Here is a 19,533-nt window from a genome sequence, read left to right as displayed (position 1 = left end):
GTGTTTATTGTCCCATCAGTCCCACCAGACAGACTGTGACCTCCATGAGGGCAGAAATCTTACGTCTTGTTCTCTGATGTGTCCCCAGTGACTGAGCACGTCTTTGACACAGAACAAACATTTGTAAAAGGAAGGGAGGAGGCTAGGGAAGGAACGACCTCTTTAGAGGGACAACGCAGAGGCAAACAACGTGGGAGAACATCAGGGAGCGAGTGTTTGTAGGGGGAGGTAGGTTTAGAGCCTGGTCTTTGAGTCTCTAACTATGACTCAAGATAAACTTGGGGTGGGGGGGCGTCCAGGGTGCTTCTTTGTGGAGCTGTGTGGATCGTAAGAACTGCCCCTGTCCTCAGGTGAGCGCTAGGGACAGGGGAACGATGTGTAGGTTCCCGGAACCCAACACACAAGGTAAGCGCTCAACGCTGAGTTCTACATTTGCTGAATAAAAGAACCACAGGGAATGTAGCGACCAGCAGCCGCGTTGCGTGACGACGAAATTTTAACCAGTCGCTGCTCACCTCTAGAGGGCGCAGCGCCTCCTCCTCGGAACTTCAAATCCACACCGACGCCGGAACCTTGCGTTGCGCCCTTACCGAGGTTGCAACTGGGGAGGGAATACACACGGACTCGAATGTTGACAGGCGGGGATCTGAACCAATGAAAAGGCAAGCTGTGTACGCAGCAGCCAATAACAGCGGCTGAAGGAAGTGACGGAAGCAGAAATACAAGGGGTAGATGGTCGGGGAAGTTCGACAAGCGCTCAGCGTATTCAGGATTCTCGTGGTCGTGAGAAGAGTAGGAGGTAAAGATGTCGGAGCGAAAAGTTTTAAACGTAAGTGTTGGGCAGCAAGGTTTTTCGACCTGGGGCGGGGCATCTCGGAGCTCGGGCCGAGGAGGGCTACTTATACTGTCCTATTAGGGCCTTAGCTTTCTTCCCCAACGGCCCTCTGAAGGGCGGGGCAATTAGACTCCTCCTAATCACTTTCTGCGGGGGGTGGGCCTTCACTAAGCCTTCCCCTCGAGGCTGGGGTGTACCCAGTCACCTGTGGGGGCGGAGCTTAGGCTATTTACCCAATCACTTCTGATTGGATTTTCTGAAGGGAATTATCCAATCACTTCCCTTGGGGGCGGAGCCTCCTTAGGATATTGGTATTCCCACTTTACAGCCTCATCTCCAGGAGGCGTGGCTCTGTTAAATCCTTCCCCGCCTGGGGTTCTAGCCAGTCGTGTTCCTTGGAGGGATTAGGCTTTGCTAAGCTCTTCTGCTCCTGGCAGGGACCCTTCCAATTGCCTCAACTTCTCCCAGTTCTGTTGCGGAAAACTGGGACTCTTGGGGTGTGGAGCTGGTCTCTGGAAGGCAGGATTCAGCTTCTGGAGGAGAGCGCTCTGGAACTCTGAGTCCCTGTTCCCCGTCCTTCAGCAGGGTGTGTGCTCCCAGGAAGTGGGTGAGCTCCCCAGCAAGCCTAAAATGTCTGGACGGAGTAGAGAGGAGACCTCCAGACTGGTGGCTTGGAGCCCAGGATGACGTCCCTTACAGTGACTCAGTGCTCTAATCTTTTAAACACTATATTAGGAATTCAGCCCCAGCCAGCCCCAGTGCAGTGTGCCGGACTTCGAGTCTGTGAAAGTCCTTCCATCCCGAGGATCCAACTGGCAGCCTAGCTATTTCCATAACTTGCTGGTAGATACTTCTGTGTGCCAGGCACAGCTCTAAGTGCCTTGTTCATCAAGTCTTCTCGGGGGACAGGTTATCCCTTCTTCAGATGAGGAAACTGAGGCCCAGAGGTTATGTAATAGCCAGAGAGTAGAGGAATCAAACACAGACACCCCTCCCCGCCAGCTGTATAACTGAAGCTCCTAATCACTGTACCACAGTTTACCCAGAGCTGTGTCCCTGGGTCTGAATCCTGGCGCTGCTGCTCACACCGTGTAACCCTGAGTAGCTGAAACCACCAGAACCGTTTCCCCCTCTGTGAAATGGGTACACCATTTCTTTGCAAGAATTCCATGAGGCAGGGGACATAAAGCTCTCTGTGTACTACGTGGAGCTTAGTAAGGGCTCAAAATGCAAAGTGCTTTATTTTCTGATTATCGCATGTAGTTCTCTTTCATAATCCAAACTCTCCTTCCCCCCATCTCCCATCTCAGGCTCCTGTGCAGAAAGAGTTAGTGCAACAGGCTTGAGACTGCTGCCTTGGAAAGGCTGGCTTGCAATGCTGGACTTTGGCTGGTATCCGGGAACCTGAATTTTGGGATGGTTCTCAATGTTCTCTGAAAAGAATGGCTCCCTGGGGTTAAACTGTTTGTACAAACAGTGTGGTTTATGCTGAGCACCTGCTCCCCTCCGGGAGTCTAGAGTCTGGAATCGTCATACGCGCCAGGCAGAGGTGCCTACACACCAGCCCCCAGTGAAAACCCTGGGTGCTGGGTCTTCCTGAGCTTCGCTGGGGGACATTTCACACATGTTGTCACAATACAATATATCACTGGGAGAATTGACTCCATCAGGAGAAGTCTCTGGAAGCTTGTGTCCGGTCTCGCTGGGCCCCTCCCCACACGCCTTTTCCCTTGGCTCGTTTTTCTCTGTATCCCTTTGCTGTAATGAATAGTAGCCATGAGGACAAGTGTATGCGAGTCCTAGGAGTCCTCTCACCAAATCCTCAAACGTGGGAGTGGTCTTGGGGACCCAGACACAGCTCCCCAGAGCCCCTTCCCTCTGGCCCCGGCCTGCCCCTGCGTCTGAAAGCAGCTCCCCTGACCCTTCCTTCCTCCCCACAGAAATACTACCCACCTGACTTCGACCCTTCAAAGATCCCCAAGCTCAAGCTGCCCAAAGACCGGCAGTACGTGGTGCGGCTGATGGCCCCCTTCAACATGAGGTGAGCGACCCCGTGGGGCCCCTGCACTGGCCGTGGTGGACAGACCCAGTGCCCGGCACCCACAGAGACTGTCCCGTCCCCAGTGCTCAGAGCAGGTCGTCGGTCCTGGCTCAGACGCGGACCCAGTGAGCGAGTGACTGTGCCAGACCTCACCCTTCTGCTGTTCAGGACTAATCTCCCTGATGTCTCAGAGCTCCCAGCTGGTACCTGTGTCGAGATCTCAGTCACTGGTAGTAAGAGTGAGCACACGAGACAGGGTCCTGTATGTACATTCACTTCCTCCAGCAGTCCTGTCCGTTCCTGCCCCAGGGCTTTTGCACAAGCTGTTGCCTCTGCCTGGGACACTTTTCTTTCTGCTCTCACATGGCTGGCTCTTTTTTTTTTCTTTTTTGGCCGAGTTGGGTCTTCGTTGTGGTGCGTGGGCTTCTCATTGTGGTGGCTTCTCGTTGCGGAGCACGGGCTCCAGGTGTGTGGGCTTCGGTAGTTGTGGCTCACGGGCTCTAGAGCGCAGGCTCAGTAGTTGTGGCGCACGGGCTTAGTTGCTCCATGGCATGTGGGATCTTCCCGGACCAGGGCTCGAACCCGTGTCCCCACATTGGCAGGCAGAGTCTTAACCACTGCGCCACCAGGGAAGCCCTGGCTGGCTCTTTTTCACCCTTCAAGACTTGGCTTAGATCTCACCCCATCAGAGAGGCTCTCCGGATCCCCCTCCTAACCCCCTCCATCCTTCCCTCCTCATCACAGTCCCCAAGCCCCGTCCTTCATACCACCTTGGAATTACTGTACCTCACCACAATTTTTCACATCTTAGCACATCTGAAACGAAGTGGTAATCAAAGCCACCTTTGTTAGTGAAATTCAGCCCGTGTTTACGTATTCTTTTCTCTCTCCCCTTCCTTCATTCGTTTTCCCTCAGCAGTCACTTACTGGGCACCTGCTGTGCACCAGGGCCTTGGCTGGGTGCCAGGGACACTGTGGGCATCAAGACTTGACCCCCCACCCCGCGACTTCCCTGGTGGCGCAGTGGTTAAGAATCCACCTACCAATGCAGGGGACACGGGTTCGAGCCCTGGTCCGGGAAGATCCCACATGCCACAGAGCAACTAAGCCCGTGCGCCACAACTACTGAGCCCGTGTGCCACAACTACTGAAGCCTGCGTGCCTAGAGCCCATGGTCCACAACAAGAGAAGCCACCGCAATGAGAAGCCCAAGCACCGCAATGAAGAGTAGGCCCCACTCGCCACAGCTAGAGAAAGCCCGCGTGCATCAATGAAGACCAAAAGCAGCCAAAAATATAAATAAATAAACAAACAAACAAATAAATAAATAAATAACAAGACTTGACCCCCTGGAGCCGTCTGGTGGGGAGTAGAGATAATATACAAGGGCTCAGGCATATTCACGAAAGGCCCATGTAGGACACATAGATGGTCACGAGAGAGAGAGAGGGACTGGACAGTGGCTGGGGAGGGAGGGGGCTTCGCTGGATGGGCAGACAAACGTCAGAAGAAATGCCAGCAGAACCGGGATCTGAGGGATGGAAGGTGTCACGGGCTATGGGAATTGCAAGGGCGAAGGCCCGGATGTGAGACCAAGCTGGGGTGTTTGTAGGAACAGCCAGGAGGCCAGGGAGCACAGGATCTGAGCAGGAGGGGCCGTGGGAGGGCAGGGTGCGGGAGCTCTGCCTTGCTCCTTGTGGCATCCCTCCTGGTGGAATCCGCCCTTTGGAGGTCAGGATGCCCCATGAACTCCAGGCTTGCTTCCGGGAATGGATGATAGGCGAGTCTCACCTAGTCTGGGTAGTCTGGGTGCTTCCCAAGAAGGCAACACTTCAGCCGAGACCCAGGCAGATATTAGTGAGAAGAGTATGCCGTCTAAGGGAATCAGTACGCACAGTGGGGCAGTCTTCTTGGGGCGGGGGGAGCTTCGCATCCCTGGAGGTATGCAAGCAGCCATCTGCCAGAATGCTAAAGCGTCCGACCGGTAAGAACCAGGGTACCGAGATGGCTTGAGTCCCTGTCCTGCCCCACAGGTGTAAGACGTGTGGAGAATATATCTACAAGGGCAAGAAGTTCAACGCCCGCAAAGAGACGGTGCAGAACGAGTCCTACCTGGGCCTGCCCATCTTCCGCTTCTACATCAAGTGCACGCGCTGCCTGGCAGAGATCACCTTCAAGGTAGGCGGCCAGCCAGGCTGCTCCTCCCTCCCCCGGGGGTCAGTGCTCCTGGCCTCTCCCTCCAAGGAAATCCCATTTCACCTTCTCTGCAGAAAACAGCAAAGGTTTGGGGAGAAGTTCACAGCAGTGTTGTGTATAAAGGCAAAAAACCAGAAGCAGCCTAGATGTACGGTGACAGGGGATTCAAGGGACAAACTACTGTACGGTGGAATATTGCACAGCCAGTAACAGTCACGTTTTCACTTTGTTACTCTAAGGGTGGTATTAAAGGTTTGGGGAAAGGATGACGAGAACTTATAGTTTTCTCTTCACATACTTTTGTACTGTTTGAGCATTTTTTTTGCTGGGGACTTTTCTCCTTTGCTTAAAAAACAAGATTTGGTTAAAATAAACAAAAAGTACATTAAAAAATGATATATTTTAATTACTTTTTTAACAATAGCTTTCTGAGGTGTGATTTATATGCCATGCAATTCTCCCTTTTAAATTGTATAATTCAGTGGTTTATATTCCTAACGTACCAGGCCGTCTTCTCTAATTCCAGGATGTTCTCTTCACCCCAAAATTAAGCCCCAACCCTATCAGCAGTCACTCCCCATCCCTCTCCCCAGCCCCTGTCAACCACGAATCCACTTTCTGTGTCTGTGGATTGCCTGTTACGGACATTTCATTATCAGTGGAATCACTCTGTAGCCTTTTGTGTCTGGCATCTCTCACTGAGCATCATGTTTTCAAAGTCCATCAATGTTGTAGCATGTATCAGTGCTTTACTCCTTTTCAGGGCTGAATAATATTCCACTGTATGGTTGGGCCACATTTTCTTTATCCATTTGCCAGCTGATGGACATATTGGTTGTCTCCAGAATATGTTTTTTTTACCTGAATTATGAAGTATGTATATATTTAGATATTAATGAATACATATGAATTTTTTTAAAGACTTGAGAAACTACGGCAAAATGTTATAAATCGGCCTTTATAGTGAAGAATTTCAAATAACTAGGATTGCATATATGTGTGTGTGTGTGTGTGTGTGTGTGTGAGAGAGAGAGAGAGCATATGGTAAAAACAGAATTCCCACAGTACTGCAGGATTAACACTGGAAAATTGGTTTACTGCTCCCCTCTGCCCAGCCAGCCCCCATGCATAGAGACATTTATAACAGTTTCTTGTATGGCTTTCAAAAAATGTGCTCTGCATACACATGCACACACAGGGATCACTCTGTTCCTTGCTCTTTCTTTTTAAATAGTAAACTTCTTATTTTGGAATACTTTTACATTTACAGAGAAGTTGCAAAGATAGCACAGAGAGTTCCCATCTGCCTCTCACCAGCTTCCCCTCCTGTTAACGTCTTCCATTTCCACAGTGTATCCACCACAATAAGAAACCAACACTGGATCATTACTGTTAGCCAAATTCCAGACATGACATGGATTTCAGTCTTTTCCACTAATGTCACCTTTCTGTTCCAGGGTCTCATCCAGGATACCATGTTATACTTTTGCTTCTCCGTTTTATAAACGCAAATAGGAGCATGCTGTATACATACTTGATATGTAATTCATAATTAAGGGAAGAAGGTCAAGTGCGTGCACACGTGCGCGCACACACAGACACACGCACGCCAGAAGGGATATGTGCAGAGGCCCAGAGACTTCTTTTTGCAAACGTGGAAGGTGAAGGGCAGCAGGGAGGGAGTGGGCAGGTGGAGAAGGGTCTGCAGGTCTGTGCTAGGGAGTTCAGCGATTCTGCAGGAGGGGCCAGGAGCACTAGAAAGAAAGAGCTGTACTTACCAAAGCTATAAGGCAAGAAAAAGAAAGAACTGGTATTAAGAGGAGTGAAACGTGGAGAGAAGGTGTCCCAGGCTGCTGGCTGCTGTTCAGCAGAAGCTTTTGATGCTCAGAGGTGTAGGTGCTGATGTCTGCCCATCCTCCCTCCCAGACAGACCCCGAAAACACAGACTACACCATGGAGCATGGAGCCACGCGGAACTTCCAGGCTGAGAAGCTCCTTGAGGAGGAGGAGAAGAGGGTGCAGAAGGAACGGGAGGATGAGGAGCTGAACAACCCCATGAAGGTGAGTGCGTGCACGTGTGTGTGTGTGTGTGTGTGTGTGTGTGTGTGTGTGACCTTGGCCAAGGCACTTGGCCTCTCTGTGTCTCAGCGTCCTCATCTGTAAAACGAGATGAGAATTGTGCTCCCCTCATACACTTGTGGTGAGGGTTAAATGAGTTCATACACATAAAACTCTTAGAACACAGCTTGGCACATAGTAATTCATAAATGTTGATACTCCTTTTGTTATCCCTTAGAGAAGTTATTTTCATCTTTAACTGGACATTTTTTTCATCTTTCTCATAAATAGTAGAAAGTCCATGTTCTCCTCTGTCTCCTCCCACCCCCATAATTCCCATCTCTTCTGGACCCTCACGCCTCTGCCTGCTATGTTTTCCTTTTTTTTTGGCGGTATGCGGGCCTCTCACTGTCGTGGCCTCTCCCGTTGCGGAGCACAGGCTCCGGACGCACAGGCTCAGCGGCCATGGCTCACGGGCCCAGCCGCTCCGCGGCATGTGGGATCTTCCCGGACCGGGGCACGAACCCGTGTCCCCTGCATCGGCAGGCGGACTCTCAACCACTGCGCCACCAGGGAAGCCCCAGCTATGTTTTCTGATCAAGCCGTGTCAGATCTGATCCGATGTTTTGAGCAGCTGTGTGGAGCAGCAGGGAGGGAAATAGGCCTTGGAGGTAGTTTGCTGTATTCCTGGAGCTCCCTCAGTGCTGTCCACGCGCTGCTCTAGTTACTGCTACACTGGCCAGCACGGGGTTATTACCCTGGTACTGGTTAGCTGTCCCTGTGTAACAAGTCGACTCAAAACTTTGCAACTTCCAGCATTTACTGTCCCACAGTTTCTGAGGGTCAGGAATCCAGGAGCAGCTTCGCTAGATGGTTCTATGGGTCCCTCCCAAGGTCACAGTCAAGCTGTCTTCCGGGGCTGCCTCATCTGATGGCTCAGCTGGGGCTGAAGGAGCCACTTCCAGGGTGGCCCCCTCACGTGGCCATTCCCTTGAGGCTTCATGTCCTGTCCGCGTGGGCCTCTCCACAGCGCTGCCTGAGCCTCCTCACCACACGCGGGCTTCTCCCCCTCCCCCAGCGAGAGTCCCAGAGAGAACAAGGAGGAGCCCCGGTCTCGGAAGGGACACACCGTCATTGGTCCTGTCGTGTTCATCAGAAGCGAGTTACTACACCAGCCCACCCTCACAGGGAGGGGAGTTAGGCTCCACTTCTGGGAAGGAAGAGCGTGAAAGAACTTGTGGACGTATTTTCAAACTACCACAACTGCCGTTTCCCAGAGGGTTAGTTCAACGGGGTCACATAGCCAGGAAGCAGCCAAGGCAAGATTCATTCCCAGCCCTGCCTGGCTCCAAAGCCACCTCTCTGAGACCTGGCGGGGCCAAGCTCACCTCTCTGAGCCTCAGTTTCTTCGTCTGTAAAGTGGGGGTTATTGCGAAGATTAAATGAGATTATGTCTGGAATCATCTTAGCCTGGAGCCTGGCACACACCAGTTGCTCAGATCGTCTTTTTTTTTTTAATCTTTATTACTTTTGCTTAGTGACGGAGCCAGGCTGAAAGCCCAGGCCACCTGGCTCCACCGTTGACCAGCCGCGTGGTCTTGGGCAATCACTTCCCCTCCCCGAGCCTCAGTGTTCCGAGCCGTGAAATGGGTATAGCTGTGGGACCAGGTGCTGTGGATCGAGGCCCCAGGGTGGGGGGGTCTCCCCTTGCCCGTGGTGACCCCAGAGGCCAGGCAGGCCACGTGGAGGGGTGGAATCCCAGCTCACTCGGCCCTGCGTCTGCACACCTGCCAGGTGCTGGAGAACAGAACCAAGGACTCCAAGCTGGAGATGGAGGTTCTGGAGAACCTGCAGGAGCTCAAGGACCTGAACCAGCGGCAGGCCCACGTGGACTTCGAGGCCATGCTGCGGCAGCACCGCCTGTCGGAGGAGGAGCGGCGGCAGCAGGAGCAGGAGGAGGAGGAGCGGGAGGCGGCGTGAGTCGGGGTGCGCGGGGCCCTGTTCTCTGCCCGGAACCCCCCTTCCGGATCTTTCCACAGCTCCCTCGCGTGCCACCATCTCAGGGAGGCCTCCCCCGCATCCCCCTCCCCATGTCACCTTGTGTCTCGGGGCCCCCAGGACCGCCCCCAGGTTTGATGAGTGAATTACGGTGAAAAGTTAGAGCAAAATCAGCAGAAGGAAAAGGCAGCTGGGGCAGAGTCCTCTCCCGGCAGAGTCCCTCAGGACGGGCTCCCTCCCCCCAGACGAGGCGTGACAGCAGAGGGAGGGGCGGTCCCCGGGGAGGCCCACGAGACCCAGCCAGGGGCTCTCACTGGGGGCCGGTCACGCAGGCACCTCGGCCCGGCACGGCCGAGACCCCAGACCCAGGAGGAGGGCACGTGCGCGTGTCGGGACAGGGGGCCCCCCTCAGTGGGGGTGGCAGGAGCCCCCAGCTCCAGATCCAGATGCCCCCCGAGGGCTGGCCTGGCGAGCCGACCTTTCTGAGGATCTGGCCTCAGGCCTGCTGTGTGCATGCTGCTTCTGCCCGGCGCCTCCCACTCTCTGGAACCTTCTTGCTGATTTGCCCCTTTCCCGATTCACCATCTATCTCCCCTCATCCAAAGTCCGAACAGGGACTTGGTTTGACCTCTGCTTCCATGGCCTGGAACAGGGTCAGGCACATAGTAGCTGCTATCGGGTTGGCAGGCCAGTGATACCATGAATAACGCTGAGGGGAGTCTGCGTTTATCAAGCCCCTTCTGGGTGCCAGGCACTGTTCTGAGTTTGGCTCTGTCGTTATGGTGGTCAAGAGAACTGAGGTTCACGGAGCTCCCAGCACAGCCCTGACTGAAGCCCCCCAGCTGGGGCTCAAACCCAGACTGGTTCTGGCCTCCAGGCACTTAACCACCCCACTGGGCTCAGTGAACAAAGAACTTTTTTTTTTTTAAATTTATTTATTTAATTTATTTATTTCCGGCTGTGTTGGGTCGGGTTTTCGTTGCTGCGCGCGGGCTTTCTCTAGTTGCGGCCAGCAGGGGCTGCTCTTCATTGCGGTGCCTGGGCTTCTCACAGCAGCAGCTTCTCTTGTTCCGGAGCGCGGGCCTCAGTAGTTGCAGCACACGGGCTCAGCAGTTGTGGCTCACGGGCTCCAGAGCGCAGGCTCGGTAGTTGTGGCTCACGGGCGTAGTTGCTCCGTGGCATGTGGGATCTTCCTGGACCAGGGCTTGAACCTGCGTCCCCTGCATTGGCAGGTGGACTCCCAACCGCTGCGCCACCAGGGAAGCCCCTGGACAGAGAATTTTTTTTTTAATTACTTGTGCATCCCCATCCCCCACTCAGTGAGATCAGGACAGGGCAGCCAGGCAGTGCACCTCAGTGGGGGGTGGGCTCCTGGCCATCGTCCCACAACAGAGCACGTTCCCAAGTCCCACATTCCTTCCCGCAGGGCCTTAGTGGAAGAATCTAGGAAACGAAGACTCCTGGAAGACTCCGATTCAGAGGAGGATGCTGCTCCCACCCAGCCCCAGCAGGCCCTCCTGCCCAACCCCACCGCCATCCTGGACGAGGTGAGTGGGGCCCGCCCACATCTCCACATGCTCTCAGGTGAAGCAGGGACAGAGTAAGCCAGGGGTTGGCCTAACTTCGTCTTGAAAGGCCAGTCTGGGTCGTAAGTGGTCAACTCCACCATCATAGCACTAAACAGCCGTAGATAGTACGTGAATAAGTGGGCGTGGCCGGGTGCCAATAAAACTTTATTTACAAAAACAGGTGGCAGGCCTCTGGGACTGTAGTTTTCCACCGCTGCTTCAGCTGCAGAAACAAGGAGACTCCCCACACTTAGACACATCAGGCAGACGTTTATTTCTTAGTCACTTCACAGTCCTGGGCTGGACTTCCAGGCAGCCCTGCTCCATTCAGTCATTCAGGGATCCAGGCTCCTCCCGTCTCCTAGTTCTGCCCTGTCCTGGGACATGGATGCCAACTCCACGGTCGCAGCTGGCTCAGAGCACCCTGGCGTTCCATCGGCAGGAAGGCGGAGCATGTGTGGAGGACCACCAGCCAGCGCCTGGAGGCCCAGGTTCAGATGCAGCCCGCCTCCATTCTCCTCGAGCCCCAATGGCCGGGCATAGTCACATGGCCGCATCCCTCTGCGAGGGAGGCTGGGAGCTGCCTCCTCTAGCTGCCCTTGCTGGCAGAAAGAAAGAAGAGCATTTGGGGCGGGAGCTAGTATTTTCCGCCACAGGTGTCTTATCCAGGGTGGTCAAGGCCACTCTGGTTTGTTAATCGAAGGAGGGTGTTAAAGTGGGAAATCATAAATAGCACAGACACCCCCAGAAACTTATTATTTTAATTCAAAACATGTTCCTGGTCTGTATTAGTTAAATACAAGTCTAGCCACTGGACAGGACCCAAGTGACAGCCATTTCAACCGCATGGAAGTTACTTTTCTCTCGAATAACAGTTGTGCGGGGCTGTGCAGAACAGAGAAGGTAGACCCTGGTGTCCGGGTCCTCATTGTCCTGCCATCCCAAGGATGATGCCCTCATTGCAGGGCAGCTCAGTACCACGTCTACATCCCAGCCAGTGGAAAGAGGTGGGGACAGGGGAGGAGGACCTTGAGGGTAACTATACCCTTGGTTGACTACATGCTTCTGCTCACACCCCATTGGTCAGAACTGAGCCACCTGACCACATCCTGCTGCAAAGGAGGCTGGGAAACGTGTTTCACTGAGGCAGCCATGTTCCAGCTGAGAATTCTATAAGTGTCTGAAGAGAGCAGGTTCGGGGCTTGTGTACTCTCACTCACCCATTAACCTCTTGACATAGAACCAAAGTGTTTTCCTTGAGGCTGTATCCCCTGATCAGAGTTCTCACGCTGTCTCTCTTGCATAAACCAGCCTCAGAATTCATGGTCTAAAGTTTCATCTTTTTTTCTTTCAAGTGAGACAAGAGATTGGAGTTACTTTCAAAGCAGTCTGGCCTTGTATGATTTCCCCCCAGTCTTTTTTTTTTCTTTTTTTAATTTATTTACTTAGTTAGTTCTGGCTGCGTTGGGTCTTCGCTGCTGCTGTGCGGGCTTTCTGTAGTTGCAGCGAGCGGGGGTTACTCTTTGTCGCAGTGCCCGGGCTTCTCATTGCGGTGGCTTCTCTTGTTGCGGAGCACAGGCTCTAGGAGCGTGGGCTTCAGTAGTTGCAGCACGCAGGCTCAGTAGTTGTGGTTGGCAGGCTCAGTAGTTGCAGCACACGGGCTCAGTAGTTGTGGCTCGCAGGCTCTAGAGCACGGGCTCAGTAGTTGTGGCGCACAGGCTTTGCTCTGTGGCATGTGGGATCTTCCCGGATCAGGGCTCGAACCCATGTCCCCTGCATTGGCAGGCAGATTCTTAACCACTGAGCCACCAAGGAAGCCCACTGGCCAGTTTCTTACAGTTACCGTGCTCATAGCTAATTTGATGGTGGACTTCTTGTATTTTGCTTTACACAAACTTCACCATAACTTTTACGGAAACATCTCTCTCTCACCCCTCTGTTCCCTGGGTTTAGTTTAATGGGGACCTGTAATGGCGTTTGATGAAAGGTGAAGGATAGCAGCTAGCTCCGCCTGTCAGTTCGGTGGTGCCAGATAAGCAAGCTTCGGCTGGGACTGCCATTCTCTTGCTGTGCCCCCAGCGGATGGCCTCTGTCTCGGTTACCACACGCGGGGGATGCAGCGAGGCCGCTGTGTCCTCCTCCTGCCCTATTCCCCGCCCCAGCTGTGCCAGCCCCCTCGGATGGGCCAGGCTCAGTCCTGTCTCCCATCTCTGCTTGCTGACCTCAGCACTGCGTTCTGACCTCGGCACTGCTGGCCCCCGATCAGCGGTAGCTGTCCCCCGCCACCCTGTCACACCACCCTGACTTCTTTCTTTCACATCACCGATCAAGACAATGGTGTCTGGGGACTTCCGTGGCGGTCCAGTGGTTAAGACTTCCTATTCCCGATGCAGGGGGCACGGGTTTGATCCCTGGTCGGGAAACTAAGATCCCTCGTGCCGTGCAGCCAAAAAAAGAAAAAGACAGTGGTGTCCTGAGCATCCACTTGCTCATCCACCCTCTTCCTCCCCAGACGGTGAGCTCCGTGCGGGCAGCCCCCTGCCGGCCTGCTCCCCCTATACCCTCAGCTCCCAGCTCCGACAGGGCCTCCTGCATCTAGTGGTTTCCAGTTCCTCTATTTAAACATCAAACAGATAAAAGGGGTCCCTTCTGGTGTGACTGAAGAGCTGGAGGTGGGCTGAGCCCCTCTCTGCCTCCCGCTAACGGCTCCCCAAAGTGGGTGCCCCCATCTTCTGTCCTCCCCTCAAGCATGTGGATTGAGCACCTACTTCGGACCCAGCAGTGAACAAGGCAGGACCCCGCAGCTTGGTTGCGGAGGCAGTTAATAAGGCAGTGGAGGCCACTGCGGGCACAGACGTGCAGCACGCACTTGAGCTTGAAATGTGAGGAAAGGCTTCCCAGGGGAGCAGATACTTGAGATGGGTATTGGAGGATGAGTAGGAGTTCAAGAAGCAAAGGGGGCATTCCAGGTGGAGGGAATGGCACGGGTAAAGGCGTGGAGGTGAGCGGTCACGGTGTGATTTAGGAGGTGTAAGCGCAGGGTGGGGGGGGCCACAGAGGAGTTTCAAGCAGGAGAAAGAGAGTTGGTCAGCACAGCAGGGGGAGTGGGAATGGTAAAGATCCTGGCTCAGCTGGGGACTAGGAACTGGGCTGCCAGAGAAGGAGCAGGATCTGGGACAGACCACCCAGTCATGCCTGCCGTCTGCTACCCCCTCCACAAACTGCAGGCCCCAAAAGCCAAGAGGAAGGCGGAGAGCTGGGAGCGCAGTGTGGGCACCTTTGTCAGCAGTCCCCAGCTGTCTGGCCTGGTCGTGGTGAAGAAAACAGACCCGGGCCGCAGCATCCGGCGAGGAGGGGTCCTGCCCGCCCCAGGTAGGTTCTTGCAGCCCCTTAGCTTCATGCAGTGCCGAGGGCGGCCACCAGGTGGCAGCAGCACCCCCGGTGCTGTTCCTGTGCGGGGTGAGAGGTGTGCCCCCAACCAGGGGTAAGGGAAGAAGGGCTGCAGTTCCCTTTTTTCTTGTAATTACAAAAGGAGCAAGTGCTCGCTTTTAAAACCCAAGTCAGAAAGAGGCGTGTAGGACAAATTGTCCGATCCCACGGCCGCCCGTATCCCAGTCTTCCGTCCGTCGTACGTAGACACCGGCCCCAGCCTCCAGGTTGGTTCCTGGACGTCCGCACCTCAGTTGTTGTGTCGCCGATTCTCTGTGTGTGTGGCTCCTCGGACCCTCGGGAGATGGAGAATTAGGGTGAGGTCGGCCCGACGAGGTGGAAAGAGCAGGCTTCCAGGGCAGGCAGCCTGGGTGCAGATCCCTCCGTCTCCGCGTGCTCGTTCTGTGGCCTTGGTAGAGGGCCCTCAACCCCGGTCCTCAGCTTCCTGTCCTGGAAGGTGCTCATGACAACAGGACCAACCTCCAGGGCCTCGTAGGGTTTGGGGGCTGATTCCATGAGCTGCTCCATGTCAGGTGCCTGCGGTAGATCCTGGCACCCAGCGAGCCTTACGGATACACGAGCCATTGTTATCAGAACAGTTATTACCCCATTTATCAGATGAGGACACTGAGGCCCAGAGAGGTGAAGCCGTTTGCCCAAAGCCACACAGCCAGGGTGGGTGGTGGAGCCAGGGTCTGCCCGTCTTTGTCACTTGGGACTTGGAGTGTTTCCGTTTTCTGTGTTGCACCCCCGGCACGGGTACCTCTGCCCACATAGATCAGCTTTCAGAAGTAGAGCTGCTGGGTCAAGGGGTGTACGGGTTTAAACCATGGTGGGCCTGCCAGGCACTTTCCACAGAGGCTGCAAACAAGCAGGAATGGCTGAGCCTGCTCTCCCAGCCTCACCCAGGCCCAGCCCGCAGGTGGGCTAGCTCTCGCCTCTCCCCCAGGTGCAGTGAAGAACGGGCAGGTGGCTGGCCCTGCGCCCCAGATGTCGGGCACGTCCTCTCTGAGCCAGCTGGGTGTGTATTCGGACAGTGAGGACAGCAGCGGCAGCAACTGAGCCCTGCCCCCAGGCCCTTCCCCAGGTCAAGATCACACAGCCAGCTCCAGCCCATCGTTGGGGCAGGAGGCCCTGGGACCAACCAGAGTCACCCCCGGACAAGCACAAATGACCTCCAAGGCTGGTGGGGTCAGCAAGGGCTTCAGCTGAGGGACTCAGTTTCTCTCCCATCCCCCCACCTCCCCCGCTCCGGAGCTCGGGGTCCCCCGCTCACATGGCGACATCCCCGGAGCAGCTTCTGGCAGGCCTTCGAGGTTGTCGCGACTGACATCCTGAGATGCTTTGGGCACGTGGGTGAGCTCGCCCACCACTGGTTGGCTCCATCCCTTCCCGCCCCAGAACCAGCTGGAACCCATGAAAGGAACCTGCTGATCTGGCCTGGGGGTGCCTTCTCTCTGCCAGCATCTGAGGAGGGGGCTGCAGAAGCACGCAACCTAGCCAGTCCGGGACTCTTGACTCTCAGAAACTGCGAGATAATAAATGTTCATTGTTTCCCACACTCAGTTCGGGGAGAATTTGTGAAGCAGCAGTGGAAAGCTGGTAACGGGCATGTAACCAGCAAGTCTGATTCCAAAGCTCGTGTTCTTTCAAGGTTGCCAGATTCCAGCTCGTGTGATCCCCTCCTGCTGGAGTATTTTCTAGTTGAAGGTCCTGTGCCCCTGCCAGACTGCTTCACAACTCGATCAGCCCCGATCTCTGGTCTCCCGCCCCTCCCGGGGTCACAGATGTTAGCCCTCCTCTCACACACAGACACACACACAGAGACTGTCATCTGGCATTTGATAATGAGGCTTTGTGTTTTTCACTGTCAGAGTTTAGGGGATGAAATGCCCCCACTTTGGGGATTCGCTTTCCTACGGTGATTTCCTTGCTTAGGGACAGCACAACGAGGTGAACCAGGGTCCAGCCAGGGCTTCTGATGAGGGCTTGGGGGTCTTATATTACAGCTCCATGGCTGCGAAGACAGGACCTGGGTGGGTCTGATTCCAAAGCCCTGACAGGGACTCCCCTGGCGGTCCGGTGGTTAAGACTCCGCGCTTCCACCGCAAGGGGCGCGGGTTCGATTCTTAGCCAGCCCACACTGGCAGCTAGTGAGAACTGATGCCTCGTGCATCTCTTCCCAGTTTTGCACCCAGCAGCATCATATTTATGGCTTAAAATTGGCCACCACGGAGTGTTTACACCATGGAAATCGGCAGATGCTGCAAACCAGTTCCCCACGCCAGAGCCAGTTGTGAAGCCCGTACCAGCGCACCACTGCCCGTTTTTCCCCCAACTCAGCATCCTGCAGACAGTGCCCTGGGCGTCAGCCGTTCAGAGACTCTGGGTTAAAATGTCATCCAGGGAATCCCCCAGCGGTCCAGTGGTTAGGACTCGGTGCTTTCACTGCCGAGTGCCTGTTCAGTCCCTGGTGGGGGGACTAAGATCCCGAAAGCTGCTCGGCACAGCCTAAGAATAAAAAATAAAAACAAAAAATAAAAAGTCAAGAAGTCACCCAGCTTAAGCAGTTGTGAAAAGAAATTGGGGGGCTGGGGGCTCTCTGCTTCATGTCGATTCATTCTTTCAGACTGTTTCCTGAACTGCCATTGCTCTTAATCCACCACAGTTTTTGCCGTGTACGTGCACCATCCGTTGCTATTATTTACTTAACATTATTGTTAACCTAACTCCGTTCTAAAACATGGGTTACCAAACTGTGATCCACAGGCCAAATGTGGCCTGTGGCCTGTGGCCTATTTTTGTAGATAAAGTTTTATTGGCACACCTACACACCCATTTGTGTGCATATCACCCATGGCTGCCTTTGCTCCCCGGTGGCAGAGGTGAGTGATTAAAACAGTGATTCTATGACCTGCAAAGCCAAAATATTTACTCATATAATAAGATGTAAACAAATGATACTAGAGGTGGCGCTAATGTTGCAATTAAAGCAGGGTAGGGTAGTTCTGATGGGAGTACCTTAGGAGGTGTGCATTCTGCTTGTGGCTCCCTGTATTAGTTACCTAGTGCTGTGTAACAAGTGATCCCCAAATCTAGCAGCTTAAAACAACAGGAATCTGGATGTGGTTTCACTGGGTTCTCGGCTTCAGGGTCCGTTACAGCTGCTATTGAGATGTTGGCTGTGGCTGGGGTCTCACTGGAAGGCGCGACTGGGGTAGGATCCGCTTCTAGCTCACCCACGTGGTTGTTGGCAGAATTCACTTACGGACCCTTAGCCAGAGGCCACACTCAGTTCCTCGCCTGCACGGACTGGCTTCACGAGGAGAGTCTGCTAGAAGTGACGGCCCATCCCTGTTGCCGTGTTCCATGGTTAGAAGCAAGCTACAAATCCCTCCCACGTTCCAGGGGAGGGGCTCACATGGGTGTGACAACCAGGAAGTTGGGGTCACGGGGGCCACGTGAGGGTCTACCCGCAGACCCCCCTGCACAGTGAGCTTTGCAAGGGTCCGTGTGTTGATGAGTGTGTCCCCAGCACCTAAGACCAGCCAGGCACTTAGTAGATGCTCAATTAATGTATGTCGCCTGAGTGGGGATCTCCCCATTCACGGATGAGGAAATTGAGGCCCAGGGAGCCCCACGCTCCTGCCCACTCTCTGCCACCCTCCCCTTTCCCCCACACTGCACTGGAATTGTTTCTTTAATTCTTACTTTCCCTGCAGGCTTTTACGCTTGGTTCTCCCACCCGTGTCCTGGGAACAGTTTGGCTCCTGTCCCCCAAGTTCCTTGCAGGGGTTCCCAGGGCCGAGCAGGCAGAGGGACAGCACAGCAACACTTCGGGCAGGGGGTCTGTTGTGTTTGCTGACCCTCCAGGGCCTCAGCCCGCACGCCCCCTCGCTCCCTGCCCTGAGCCCGCCACCCCGAGATCCACACCCCCTTTTTGCTCTCTGGAGCCTGCCCTTGCCCGCTCGCTGCTGACAGTCCCCGTTCCCCACGAGTTCCATGTCTGTCATCTGGTCCTCGGGAGCTGTCAAGCCTCATCCGCAAACTCCTCCATCAACTCCCCTGGGGGGAAAAAAAAAACAAAAAAAAACTCCCCTGGGGGCTGCCTGGCCGCCGGAGCACATCAGAGGGACTTGGGGGGTGGTCTCCCCTATGCCGGAGCCCCCTCCCTCCTGAGCCTGGGCTTCACAAAGGAGACAAGGGGCCGCTCCTGCTTCCCAAGCTCTCACTGAGGGCCAAGCACTGCCCCAAGCTCCCTCCATGCCAGGGCTCTGCCACCCATGCCCTCGGGCACATGCTCCCTTACCCACTGCCCCATTTTACAGATGGCAGGAGGCTCCTTGGCCAAGGGCTCAGAGTGCATGAGGGGCTGGAACTGGCTTTGAAAGTGCGCTACACCTTCGATCGCCACGCCCTATAGACTGGGAGCTTCCCGGGAATGGTCTGTGCTTCCCCCATCAGGTTGGGGCCCTGGAAGGCCGGTGTTAGACTGGGAGCCCTTGAAAGCAAGCACATATTTCCTGCGTCAGACTCGGTACTTCGAAGGTCAGTCTTATGCCTCCTCCATCAGACTGGAAGCTCCTAAGGTCAGAGCCGTGCCTCTCCCTTCAGACTGGGAGCCTATTAATGCTTGCACACGTCTCCTCCATCAGACTGGGGTCTTCTGAGGGCAGGACCATGTCTCTTCCATCAGAGTGTGAGCTGAAGGCAGGGCTGTGTCCAGGAGCTTCTGAGAGCAGAGGTCGTCTCTCCCATCAGACTAGGAACTCCTAAATCAGGGCCATGTCTCCTCCAGCAGATCAGGAGGTTATAGGCCCCACCATGGGTCATCCCCACTTGGTCCCCTCCTGTCCTGGTGCCTTGGCTCCCATCCGCCCTGCAGACATGGGGATCCGTGAGACGAGAGCAGGCACAGCCCCCAGCCAGGGACCTCCTCTGGCTTCTTCCTGAGGTCCCATCCACCCTAAGCATATATTGAGCACTTACTGTATGCCATACAAGGAAATATAATTCAGGGGCTTCCCTTCCCTGGTGGTGCAGTGGTTGAGAATCCGCCTGCCAATGCAGGGGACACGGGTTCGAGCCCTGGTCCGGGAAGACCCCACACGCCGTGGAGCAACTAAGCCCATGCGCCACAACTACTGAGCCCGAGTGCCGCAACTACTGAAGCCCATGAGCCTAGAGCCTGTGCTGCACGACAAGAGAAGCCACCGCAGTGAGAAGTCCACGCACCTCAACAAAGAGTAGCCCCCGCTCCCCGCAACTAGAGAGAGCCCCCTTCGCAGCAGCGAAGACAAAAATAAATAAGTAAAAAATAAATACATTTATTTAAAAAAAAATTTTTTTTAAGGCACCCAAAAACAGTGCCAGGCAGTAAGCGCTCAACAGAGGTTAGCTGTTGTTCC

General features: G+C 54.7%; 1 protein-coding gene across 6 annotated transcripts; it reads left to right on the top strand.

The window, feature by feature from the left end:
* The first annotated feature begins 158 nt into the window (after positions 1-158).
* YJU2 (YJU2 splicing factor homolog) lies at positions 159-19,424 on the top strand. Of its 6 annotated transcripts, none has more exons than XM_059061499.2 (8): positions 159-829; positions 2,776-2,876; positions 4,910-5,054; positions 6,999-7,133; positions 8,925-9,106; positions 10,555-10,675; positions 13,924-14,068; positions 15,075-15,690. In XM_059061499.2, the coding sequence occupies exons 1-8, from the start codon at positions 806-808 to the stop codon at positions 15,185-15,187; spliced, it is 966 nt and encodes a 321-aa protein (XP_058917482.1). In that variant the 5' UTR covers positions 159-805; the 3' UTR covers positions 15,188-15,690. The 6 variants fall into 6 exon arrangements, with proteins under 6 accessions (XP_058917482.1, XP_066889160.1, XP_066889159.1 ...); XM_067033059.1 differs by lacking the exon at positions 15,075-15,690 and adding an exon at positions 19,196-19,424 and having other exon boundaries at positions 184-829; XM_067033058.1 differs by lacking the exon at positions 15,075-15,690 and adding an exon at positions 16,312-16,681 and having other exon boundaries at positions 715-829.
* The last annotated feature ends 109 nt before the right edge of the window (positions 19,425-19,533 follow it).

This window comes from Kogia breviceps, chromosome 4 (assembly GCF_026419965.1).
Source record: "Kogia breviceps isolate mKogBre1 chromosome 4, mKogBre1 haplotype 1, whole genome shotgun sequence".
NCBI lineage: Eukaryota > Metazoa > Chordata > Mammalia > Artiodactyla > Physeteridae > Kogia > Kogia breviceps.
Note: the sequence above shows the minus strand (reverse complement) of the source record. Positions and strands in the feature narration are given on the sequence as shown.

Coding starts and splice junctions, on each gene's coding strand:
- YJU2 (XM_067033056.1), top strand. CDS start 806: ATGTCGGAGCGAAAAGTTTTAAAC. Junction 830..2,775: donor CGGAGCGAAAAGTTTTAAAC/GTAAGTGTTGGG, acceptor TCCTCCCCACAG/AAATACTACCCACCTGACTT. Junction 10,676..13,923: donor CCACCGCCATCCTGGACGAG/GTGAGTGGGGCC, acceptor CACAAACTGCAG/GCCCCAAAAGCCAAGAGGAA.